Source organism: Engraulis encrasicolus, chromosome 17 (assembly GCF_034702125.1).
Source record: "Engraulis encrasicolus isolate BLACKSEA-1 chromosome 17, IST_EnEncr_1.0, whole genome shotgun sequence".
In the NCBI taxonomy this organism is placed as follows: domain Eukaryota; kingdom Metazoa; phylum Chordata; class Actinopteri; order Clupeiformes; family Engraulidae; genus Engraulis; species Engraulis encrasicolus.
This window is the reverse complement of record NC_085873.1, coordinates 856,613-869,112: the sequence shown is the minus strand read 5'-3', so window position 1 is coordinate 869,112 and position 12,500 is coordinate 856,613. Positions and strand designations below refer to the sequence as shown.

The 12,500-nt window shown below is 44.8% G+C and overlaps 2 protein-coding genes across 2 annotated transcripts in view; both read right to left on the bottom strand.

Annotated features, from left to right (window-relative positions):
- Positions 1-3,661, bottom strand: part of LOC134467135 (glutamine-rich protein 2) — a 26,940-nt gene extending 23,279 nt beyond the window's left edge. Inside the window, exon 1 of the mRNA XM_063221051.1 lies at positions 3,047-3,661. Coding sequence (XP_063077121.1) covers positions 3,047-3,460 — 414 coding nt within the window. The 5' untranslated portion in view covers positions 3,461-3,661. The remainder of the gene's footprint in view (positions 1-3,046) is intronic.
- Positions 3,662-9,545: 5,884 nt separating this feature from the next.
- mfsd11 (major facilitator superfamily domain containing 11) overlaps positions 9,546-12,500 on the bottom strand; it is an 11,982-nt gene continuing 9,027 nt past the window's right edge. The window contains exons 12-14 of the mRNA XM_063221522.1: positions 11,408-11,582; positions 10,782-10,917; positions 9,546-10,087 (exon numbers count right to left, since the gene is read on the bottom strand). Of these exons, the coding sequence (XP_063077592.1) occupies positions 9,926-10,087; positions 10,782-10,917; positions 11,408-11,582 (473 nt within the window). The 3' untranslated portion in view covers positions 9,546-9,925. The remainder of the gene's footprint in view (positions 10,088-10,781; positions 10,918-11,407; positions 11,583-12,500) is intronic.

Sequence of the window (12,500 nt, the reverse complement as noted above, 5' to 3'; positions counted from 1 at the left end):
CCATAAAATGTCATTCAGTGTAATACGGTGTTAAACAGTTGATAATGCAAAAAACATATAGATGACGTTAAAAAACTGAAATAAGCTACATACCATAGTAAAGGCCTATATTTAAGGTCTTCATCAAACCTAAAATTTCTAGTAAAAGGCATTTGCAAATAGTTTTTGCAGTGTTTGTAGTCTTTCACCGAGTGCATTTCACCCATTTGGCTTTAAGAAGTTTTTCCACTGAAGAGAAAATCAGTTTAAAATGCACAATTATTCATTTGTTGTATGCCCCCGCATTTGTTGTGCTAAACAAATACGTTTCGTAAGAATTTGACTTTATTTTCACATAAAAATGTGCATTTCACTGAATGACCACAACTATTACACTGAATGATGCCTTGGCAAAAAAGCCTATATAAACAGCTACTTTTCATTGCTATCATATTGTTACCATCATACTACAGTACTCAACGTCCTGAATGAGTGACAACAGAAATAGATGTTGTCAAATAATTGCTATTTTACTTAATATTGGGGCATTAAAATGTGTTTTGAAGAACTTCCAAGATCACAAGCTTAGAGGTAGGCTACTACTTAGGCCTAAAACAATAAAAAAGAAAATTTTGTCTGTTAACCTGCATATTTCGGGGATTGTGACTTAGGGTGTTCTGATAATTCATGTACAACTTCCAAAATCCCAGAATCTACCCAGTAATATGGATGCTACATGGCAATAACAAGGTTATAATGGAAATAACAATAAAAGTCATAATTTCAAGTAGTATCATCATATTATTGTATCTTAGAGTAATATTGCAACTTATATTGCCGTTTTGATTCTTAATATACAATCATGAACTGATTACACTGAATGAAATGCCCCTTACACTGCATGTCACTGAATGACATCTCTTACACTGAAGGACGACCAAATACTTTTCACCTTATTTTCACCTTTTTACAAGCACACAGTTAGTCACCTACATGAGACAATGACTTTGACCCACAATGTTTACTATGTCTATTTAGAAAATATGCTTGTTTGGATGAATATCTGAGTATAAAAGTGTTTTTTGACATTTCACTGAATGACATCTGTTTTTGTGGACGCTGTTACCACAAGATAAAAATACAGATTTTTTGACTATTGAAGAACAAGATTCTCCCTTTGCATCATCACTTAAGGGGTCCCTAGGGTTCCTTTTGATGATGTCACATATTGTGTGTGACTATCACTTTTTATTATGATTTAAAAGCACCATGTTGATCTTATTACACTGAATGATACCCAAGGAATTGAAAATCCGGACAAAAGTCCCCAGATGATTTGAATATCAAAACAAAATGGTAATGAAACGTGCTTTTGATACAATAACAAGAACACTTCTAGAATTATGCCCAGAGAGTGAAAAAATATTTTTGTTCGTCATTTTGCATAATTATTCAAGGATGTATTGATGACTTTTAAGTTCGGACCATTACACTGAATGACGTTTTTGCACTTTATGAGATTATTTAACACATACATTAACATTTATTTTTCTTTAAATGTTACTGAAATGTGACACCAGACTATGCTGTTTATCAGCATAACATTCAAAATTCATTAATTTACTTTTTTGATAGTTAAATGAGTGCGGAACAAAAAAAATGCACGTCTCGTCTTTGACCCATCTGTCCTGTCCCAGACAACACACACACACACACACACACACACACACACACACACACACACACACACACACACACACACACACACACACACACACACACACACAGTGTTGTTCAGGACAGGAATAAGGAAGTGCTTCAAAGTCTGTCCAGCCAATCCCGAGTCAGACACAGTTTTTTAATGCAGCCAATCTTGCAGCTTTGCAGTTCTTGACCACAGCACACGCACACGCACACGCACACACACACACACACAGACACTCACACAGAGACACACACACGCACACACACGCACACACACACACACACACACACAGGGAACGGAAGAGCAACAGGACCTTACAAGTAGGTGTGTGCATCATCATCAGACACACACACACACACACACACACACACACACACACATGCGGACAGTGCATGTGAAAGTATGTTTGTATGGGTAGGGAAGTGACCTCCACAGACTGGCACCCGGCACTGGAAAGTTACATGGGCAGTGTGTGTGGTGTGTGTGTGTGTGTGTGTGTGTGTGTGTGTGTGTGTGTGTGTGTGTGTGTGTGTGTGTGTGTGTGTGTGTTGGGGTCACCTGAGATCAATAGCGGAGGCTCATTGTCCACGCTTCACTCAGCACAGCATCCTCTCCCGCAGACTGACACCGAACGCTCATCTCTCACTCTGTGTGTGTGTGTGTGTGTGTGTGCGTATGTGTGTGTGTGTGTGTGTGTGTGTGTGTGTGTGTGTGTGTGTGTGTGTGCGTGTGTGTGTGTGCACACTGTGCAGGGCCTCTTACAGCTGGGGCCCAGGACAAAGTCTTCTAAACGGTCTCCCCACCCTATACAATGTAATGAGGGGATCCAATTCTGGGCCACCTCTCTCTCTCTGGGCCAGAGACAGGTAAGTGACCTGCCACCTGTGTGTGTGTGTGTGTGTGTGTGTGTGTGTGTGTGTGTGTGTGTGTGTGTGTGTGTGTGTGTGTGTGTGTGTGTGTGTGTGTGTGTGTGTGCTTGGATTAGGCAGGGTGAAATGCCCCCCCTACAGAGTGAGCTGTTTGTGTGTGTGTGTGTGTGTGTGTGTGTGTGTGTGTGTGTGTGTGTGTGTGTGTGTGTGTGTGTGTGTGAGTGTGTGTGTGTGTGTGTGTGTTTTGTGTCTGCCAGCGGTGACAGTACATTGTCCCTGTGCTGACAGTGAGCCCATGGCGTGAGTGACAGCAAACTGAGGTGACCTACCCCAAAAGAGTCGCGCGCGCACCAGCGCACACATTGACCACACACACACAGTGTGAGTGTGTGTGTGTGTGTGTGTGTGTGTGTGTGTGTGTGTGTGTGTGTGTGTGTGTGTGTGTGTGTGTGTGTGTGTGTGTGTGTGTGTGTGTGTGTGTGTCTCGACCTACCTTAGAGACCCCATCCTCGTTCGCCTGCATCTTCCGACGGAGCTGCATGAATTGCCACATGTCGTTAACGGGTGTCGCGGCTCCGGTGGTGGTGCTGGAGGTGCGCGTCAGCAGTTCCGTGCCGCTGGGTAGCCTCTCCAGGGCGGATAACTGCTTCTCGATTTGCCGCAGTTTACCCTCCATGTGGTGGTACGGGCTGGGCTTCTCCCGGGGCACCTCCAGAGTGCTCGGCGGCGGGGTCTTGAAGTCCCGGCCGGACTCTGGGTCCATCCACTCGGTCTTGACATCCTGGATGTTGAGTTGCTTGATCAGGGCGTGAAGGAGCGTGTGCAGTGCGTTGAACTGGACTGCGCCCGGCTCCGGGGTCCCGATGGATAAATTCACCAGGTCAAATAAACTAATATCTGCCGGCATGGTGACAGGCGCATATATTCGAGTCTCTCTCCCTCTTCTCTCTGGTTTCGTAAAAGTCTAAACAACGAGGTTTGGATTGAAGAGCTGACACTCAAATTATCCTGTAGGCTGTCTATCATATGCCAGACAAATCCGTTAAACTACATGAAACTTATTCTCGCCATCCCAAAGTTAAAGAGGCGGGTCATGAGAAGGTGCCGACCGGTGGAAGAGGAGACGGTAAGCCGATCCCCCCCGCCGGTCTCTGCTTGGGAATCAGACTGGGGGCACGAATCGGGAGTGCGTCTCCCTGTCGGCTTTGCTTTAGGAAAATGTTTCAAGATTGTTTCAACATTCTAGTTCTCCCTCACACGCCCACCACGTGCGCATATTGGTCGTAACAATGGCCAAAACTCCAGCGCTGCGTCCCGATTGGTGGCCCCGGCGTTCCATCTCGGAACACCTGCCTCCAGTATTGTGACACAGCGGCGTCAAGGGTTGCCCAGCAACAGGAGTCGGAGCAGAGCAGCCCTGCTCATTTTGGGAAAGTTCAGAGTTGAGTCAGAGGTTTCACGTGCGGTGGGTGCCGGTGCAGTGATTCCTTAGCTACAGTGTTTGACTGTGCGCCTTTTACGCATCACTTACATCAGTTCCACCTACCTGTTCGTCACTGTTCTAAATGAGTATGCATTTAGGGCTGCAGTTTAACCCTCTGAGGTCTAAGGCTTTTCAGAGGCTTTTAGGCTGCTTGCACCACCCTAACATTTTCAAGTATTTTCATTTCATATATATATATTTGGGACCTGGAAGGTCTGAGGTTTCTAATGGTGTGACTTATATGTTTCAATGACAAAAACTCACAGAGTTACACATTTGTTTTTGGAGACACATTGCCCTCTGAAGGGCACTCGGACCTCAGAGGGTTAACAAACTGGAACTTAATGTTTGAGGTGTCTTGCATAGGCCTACCACTTTTTGCTTCTTTTCCTCGGGGTCACCTCTTTCCTCTGGGGAGGATGGAGGACTAAGTAGAGAGCACTCATCATTTAGGGCCTACTGGAAGAGTAGAGCACTGGTCATTCACTTACTCTGCAGCTTCACCCACCCGTCAAGAGTGGTCACTAGATCCAGGAGATGGTATCAAAGATTTTCCAATATGCTAACCAAGATAAAGCCGCCAACTTTGGCCGGTCCCAGGAAAAAGTCCACTGAAAAGGGCCTCCCATCCAGTACAGATATAGGCTAATGGGGGCCTAGGTTTGCTGCCAAGTTCGCTGCCTAATGCCTTTGCTGCCACCTGTACCATCCATAACTTCACTGACATTAACCGAGAAATGCAACAAAAATAAACAAATAAATAAAATACAATTTCTTTGATACATTTTAGAAAACGGATATTATTGTTCTTTAGAAAAGTTCCTCTTGTGGACATTGTAAGTGGTAGAATTCACTGCTAGAATGCACTTGTATGCACTGTTACCTCCTGGACTCATTCATGACCATTGTGATGCATTACATGCATGACCTCAAACCAGGGGTGCATTTCTCGAAAGCGTAGTTGCTAACTACGGTAGCTACTTTGTTGGTTGCAATGCAATTTCCCATTGGCAACTACCCAAGTTGCTAACAGCTAACAACTACCCTTTCGAGAAATGCACCCCAGAGGTGTTTAAAGTAAAAGTAAATTCATGGTGTGACGTGTGAGTACAACACTAGCACACAATATCACATAGCTGTTACACCACTTACCCCATAGTACCTAATAATGACATAGACTGTGTTGTTACTGAAAAAGGACCCACCACAAACTTGATCCATCGAGTACAGAGTAAGGTGATCATAAACCAAGTGCACAGGTCTGCGTGTTTAGTCAGATAAGTCATACCTGTGTTGGAAGGAAACTGCTTAGGCCTATCTTTTTTACTTTGACTTTTGACACATTTGCCTCAAACCCACATTGCAAACACCATGAATGAGAGAGAAGTTTTTTTTTAAAGTGCAAAGAATACCACGCCGTTGCATTTGTTGTTCCTTTAACAATCTATTTAATGTTGCAAAACCTCTGTCCATGACCAGGTGGAACAGTGAAGACCTGTTCAGGAGTCAAAAAAGGTACTTTCTTCACAATTAGTGCCTCTGTTCAGTCAAGTCCTGACACTGTAAACGATTAGAAAAATCACTCCGAGTGTCCTATGGCATCGTATTATTGGAAATGAAACCCAAAAAGCCAGACTATATGCACAATGATTTGGAGCAGTGTGGGCGAGTTTTCATGTGTCAAATAAGATTATTTTCCATGTGTGTGAGAGAAAAATAAAGCTTGCGTGTGTGTCATGTCAGATTAGATCCCCTTTTCAACAAGCACAGAAAATCTCTTACATGGCTGTCAGCTTGAGCCACCTCCAGTTGTCAGAGATGTATAATGTATAGAGGTGGAAGTACTGGAAGGACGTGACTACAAGACATGTAGTATGATCAGAGAGAGTAGAGAGAGAGAGAGAGGTTCCATTGGCCTATTGTTTCCGGGTTCTATTATGGCCCCCCTTAGGCAGACCTAAGGACTGTTCTATTCATTGTAGGAGCATTATGACACGCCCCTTTAGGCAGACCGGAACCTGGTCGCGTTAGGTGCCCATAGAAACCTATTATGTTGGCATATCTCTATATACTTAAAGAATCTCTGGTATGATATTAGGTACGTGTGTGTTGTAATTACATCTAGAACACTAGTTTCAGTTCTCCTTTATACATCTGTCTGTTATTCTGATCAGTAAGCAAGGCCACGGAGAGGGCTTTATCATCAAGAATAGCGTTTTAATTCAGTAACAAAAATGTTTTCGTTTATATCAAACAGCTTGAGCAATTTTTACGTTTATTTTTGCAGTCTGCCATTCCTCATCTGATAGGTACATTCCAGTAGGTCAGCCGCTATATTAATTCATTAAGGTCAAAGGTCCCCCCCCCCCCCCCCCACACACACACAGACCTCAGCATCCACATCTGCTCCAACAAATGAACCCACACATCCGACAATACCCCCTCCACACAAGCACACGCACATACCTGTACCCATCCCTGCACCTCATACAAGATATCTGCCCCTCCATTCTTCGCGAGGCATCATGCACCCCTCTGCATCTCCTGTGCTGTGCTGTGCTAGACTGGACTGCACTCACCTCTGTTCAAACACCCCTACCCCACCTCAGAGCCCATATCCCCCCACCTTCACACCCGCCACAGTTACCCCACATAGATATGAACACAAGATACCACCTTCACCACTTTGTATTGGAACGAATGGCTGAAGTCAGATCGCCATTTTTAGGTGATATGTTGGTGAACACTTCACTGGACGCCGGTGTCACAAGCATGTCATTACAGTGTCATAATAGTGTTATGGCACAGTTATGCATGTGTCATAATGTTTATGACTTCTCTATGACTGTGTCATGACACTATTATGACACTGTAATGACATGCTTATGACACCGGCATCAAGTAAAGTGTTAAAATATGTTGTTGCTACTACCATCAGCCGGTGACTGGCAAGGCAATATTCATAGTTTCATGTAGGTGGCAGTACCATCTATGAGAAATATCAGGAAAACAGGCCAGGGCAGCAGCACACGGGTTTGGGTCATGCCAAAGGCTGAACGCGGCATCTAGTGTAATATCTATGATTATCCCATAGCAGTGGTAGTATCCAACCCATCGGGACTAAATGAAGTAGCCTTGCTCTCGACAGATACCGGTACGCGGTTAAACATGAAACTCAGCTTAGCTCCACACACACAAGTCTGAGAGAGCAGAGTTGGATTCTCTTTCAGAAGTTTGAGGCATTGTCAACCACTAGCCTGTCCCGGCCACGAAAAAAATGCCTTCAAAACCACATGCTGTTCCTCTTTCCAAGATACATGTGATAGAATTTACAATACAGTGGACGAGTTGCGAGCTGCCATTGCTGTCTGAATAAAGAACCGCTCCTCGACTACATCACGTGTGTGAAAATGCTGTCTGGCAATCCCGAATCTATGAGGGGGTCGTGGAAGAACTACAGAGGGGTGCATTAGTTGTTAGCAGTTAGCAACTCCGTTAGTTGCCAATGGGAAATTGCATTGCAACCAACAAAGTAGCTAACATAGTTAGCAACTACAGTTTCCAGAAATACACCCCTGATGCGGTGACAGCTGGACTGGTTATCTGCCATACAGGGCATTTTCCCAATGGGCTGTTGTTGTTTTTCCTGGGGAGTGGCCCACAAAAGCTGGCTCAGTAGTAAACCAGGTTAAGTTAACCTTGTGGTAGAGGTAAATCATCTAATAGAGGTGCCTGGAGTCCTCATTTTCTTAACTAAATGTCGCCTGCAGGCAGGGTGCAATTAGCAGGTTTATTAGCAGGTTTACCACTTCCTTTAGGTTAACTAAGCCTGGTTTAATCACTTAACCATGTTGTTAGTATATACTCCCCTGGTGACAGCCATGTAACAAATGAAGGTGATGGGACAAAATTCAAGTGCTCATCTCACTTGGGGTTCTTTGGCAGATTTAAAGGAGCTCACTCGCACACACGTACGCACAGCTCAGCTTATGGCAAACTACGTCCAGCATTCAGAGGGGTGTACAGTACGGGTGGCGATGGGTGAGGTAAACAAATATAAGCATAGAAAAACAACTCAATGTAAACAAACAAACAAACATACGCACTCTCCTGAGCATTGAAGACGTCCCTTTGTGCTGGCCAGCATTTGTGTGTGTGTGTGTGCGTGTGTGTGTGTTTGCGTGTGTGTGTGTGTGTGTGTGTGTGTGTGCGTGTGTGTGTGTTTGCGTGTGTGTGTGTGTGTGTGTCTCCCCGCATGTAGGAGTGGCAACAGTCACCAGCTGTTGGTTCTTCAGCTCATATTGGCAAACAGAAGATAACACGAGCAACACACATCAACATGAGCAACATCAACACAAACTACAAACATTAAAAGAAAGAACACACAAATCAAATGAAACAACATGACAAAAAGACAGCAGGGGCAGAGCTGCAGGGGGGCAAGCAGGGCATTTGCCCCTGGGCCCAGGGCCCTCCTGTATTGGTGTTGGGGCCCCTAATATGACCTTTATAGTCCAAATGGGGGGGCCCTATCAATGTGTTGCCCTGGGCCATCTGTGCAGTTGTTCCGCCACTGAAAGACAGTCCAAAAAAAAAAAACACCCAGCTGTGCACGGCCCCAGTGTCTCATCTGGCATCAAAGCCCCAGTTCCCCTGGGGGAGTACTCCAAGAAGACAGCTCAGCAGTGGTAAATCCGCTTATAGAAGAGCCTTGAGTCCTGATTTCATTAACTGAATGACACCTGCAGGCGATCTTATTAGTAGATTTACTGCGTCCTGTGGGTTAACTCGGCCTAGACTATCCCCCAGCGGAGATGCCGTTTTGTCTCTAGGTGGCGGAAGGGGACATTGTTGTCACAGCTCATCATGAGGCCTGGCGAAGCGAGGGGGCTTATACGAGTCTGATTGTGGATTAGATGCTATAGATCGGGTGTGGCTCTGTTGTGCACCAGGTTTATGATGGTGCAGACGTGATGATGCAGGTTGATGCAGATGCAAACGACAAATTCCTACCCAGAATGCCTTGTAATGTTCCCATCATGCAGAGGTGTGGTGCACATATTTGCACAGATTTGATGGTTTCAGTGCCACCACCAATGTGTTGGTATCCAGACTCCTCATAAGGCCTTAGGATGGTTATAGAATGGTTATAGGATGGCGCAGTTCACGTGGCTGGAAAGGGGAGTAGGGAACGATATGTGTGGTTATATGCTGTCAACTCTCCATATGCTGCTGATGTCCATGGCCAATGTGATGGTTAGACGGTCATAGTCATAGTGTGTGTGTGTGTGTGTGTGTGTGTGTGTGTATGTGTGTGTTACGGTTTAGCGCTACTGGCTGTGGACACGGAATTCAGGGGGGATGACAAAACTGGTCGGTTGTCCCGGCCCAAAGAGAGAAGGGGTCCAGAATTGGGTTCCAATCACATTGTATGCGTTGGGTGGCTGTGTTTATAGTATATATATATATATATATATATATATATATATATATATATATATATATATATATATATATATATATATATATATATATATATATATATATATATATTGCCATAGTCTATGCCTCATATGTGCAGTGTAATTCTCTGAGTGTGTCTTTTTGTTGTCGTAGTAGTGTGACTTTATTCCCGCATGTGAAAGCTAATGATGATTATATGCTGTCGTAATCTTGTGACTCCCATGTGCGTATGGCTGATAGCCAGGATTATTATGCAGTCGTGGTGCGTCTCCCATGTTGTTCGCAGAGCGACTCTTGGTGATTATAAGCTGTTGTGGTTGGACTCCCCGCATGTGTGCGTGCGAGCATGCTAGTGCATGAGTGTGTGTGCCCGCACGAGTGTGTGTGTGTGTGTGTGTGTGTGTGTGTGTGTGTGTGTGTGTTGGGTTATATGCTGTCGTAGTCTGTCGTCTCCCGTGTCTGCAGAGCGATCTTCTCGGCTAGGAAGAAGGTGATGGTCCCCAGGAAACAGCTGAGCACCAGAATCAACAGCTGCCAATGGAGCAACAGGTAGTTACTGTACAGGAACGCCACCGCGGCCATGATGGACTGGAGGGAGGGAGGGAGAGAGAGAGAGAGAGAGAGAGAGAGAGAGAGAGAGAGAGAGAGAGAGAGAGAGAGAGAGAGAGAGAGAGAGAGAGAGAGAGAGAGAGAGAGAGAGAGACTTTACTACACAGGAACACCACAGCCTAGATTCTGATAGCCTACGCCTTCAGCAAAAGGGTCATTTTACATGAAATCAGACACCTTTGGGGCACATATTTTAATGGAACTTGGTGTGCCTTTTTAGTGGTAAGGTAGAACCCCATAACTGCATTTGAATGAAAGCTCCATTCTGGCTGTACAAATTACACAAACATCATGGACTACAGCCAGGGCCAGATTAACATGGACAGGGGCCCCTAGACTATAGGGTGCTGTAGGCCCCACGGCCACGAAAGGCAACTTTCTTTAAAAAAAAATTACATAGATGGATGAAAGGCAACATCTTTGCCGATTCATTTCCCCCCTTTGGCATATTGCAGGGTCCCTGGTAGGAGGGGGGGCTGCAGACATTAAAATATCATCAATCGCGTATCAAAAAGAAATTGTCATTTTTTTACCGATTGGCTACAAAACCATTAACATCTCCAGAAATTGTGGTGTTTTAAAGAAAATGCAGTTCTGGGATTGTACCTTTCTATTAAAAGGGCACCCCAAGGATTTTGATTGGCTACTGAGTCAGGTTGTTATGAAAACTCACCTGTATGAACTTGAAGACGGCGAAAGCGGGGGCGGAGTCTTCTCGGAACACGTATCCCACAATGCTTAGCAGTTGAGTGTTGAAGCAGCTGTCACCCAGACCTAACAGGAAACTACAGAGGAGGGCAACCTCCACGCTGCACACGCACACACACACACATACAATATTAGCCCAGACCTAACAGGAAACAACAGAGAGGGGCAACACACACACACGCGCACACCAGGGATGGAAATAAGCACCCGTCCACCTGCCAATGACGGGTGAATTTGGTCTTTGGCAAGTGAAATATGTCAACCCACCAGTCACCTTGACGGGTGAAATATTTTTACAGGCGCCCGGGTTGATGCTGAATTATACGCAACATCCAACATCAAAGGTTTAAGCAAATTGGTAATGAAAAGAGTTATTGGCATCACAATAACTGAATTTATGACCCCTGAAACAAAAGTATTGTCAGAAAAGGATCTTACTTGCCATTACAATCTTTTGAACGGTTAAATATGAACTGGTAAAAATGGTGACTGGTAAAAATTGTGAGTGATTTTATAATCTACCTGCCTCAGTGACTGGTGGGGAATTTTTTAAGTTCCACCCCTGGCGCACACACACGCACATGTCCATACCTTGGTGTGATGAAGGCAGTGAGGTGTGTGCCCTGTTCGGGTGCGATGGGGGCGTCGGGTGCGATGTTGAGGAAGATGAGATAGAAGGCGGCGTAGTGCACCACCAAACCCAGCAGCACCACTGGACTACGCCCAAACCTGTTGCACTTATTCAGCATGCCAAACAACCCACCTCCTACACACACACACACACAAACACACAAACACACAAAGTTATAGCTATACCTGTTACACTTATTCAGCATCCCAAACAACCCACCACCTATAGACAAAACACACACACACACACACACACACACACACACACACACACACGGTTATGGGTATACCTATTACACTTATTCAGCAACCCATCACCTACAGACACACAGACACACACCCTATCGCCCAGCTGTCCTCACCCACTTCAGTAACACTTGATACACTTTGCCACTGAAATACGGTGCCGCAACGGCACATTTTGTGACTATTCCCCCCACGGCAGCTGAGAGTATCTTGATAAGTTCTAAATTGGTCCACATTCCTGCTGAGCTCTTCACCCTCCTCCTTCTCACCTTAATTCCATTAATCATGTCCCCTTAGTACTGGGCCAGGCAAGTGAACATAGCCTACAGAGCACAGCAATGATAACCTTTTGAAAAGTAACATTTTGAACAATATTTAAATAAGCACACAATTAATGTCAAAACTGGGCATAGAGTAAGGTTATACAGTTTAATAGAACATCTGGTCAGCTTACACCAGAAAAGTATGGCTAATGATAGGCCTACAACTTAAGTGACATAGTGTCTTTTATAACTGTGCCTCTGTCTGTTGTACGCACGCACGCACGCACACAACCAGTTATTCAGCATTCGGGTCATTTAACGTGGAAATCAGACACTTTGGGACCTGTCCGACACAGATCGTAGTGAAACTTAGGGTGCCTTTATAGTGGCAAGGCAGAACCCTAGAACTTTATTTGCATGAATAATTGACACCAATATTAAGGGGGAAACAGACTAAAAAACTTTTAACTAAGAGAAGCCATACTTTCATGCAGGACTATATAAGTCAATTTAAGCCACATAAACATTGTTTTGATGTTGTTTGA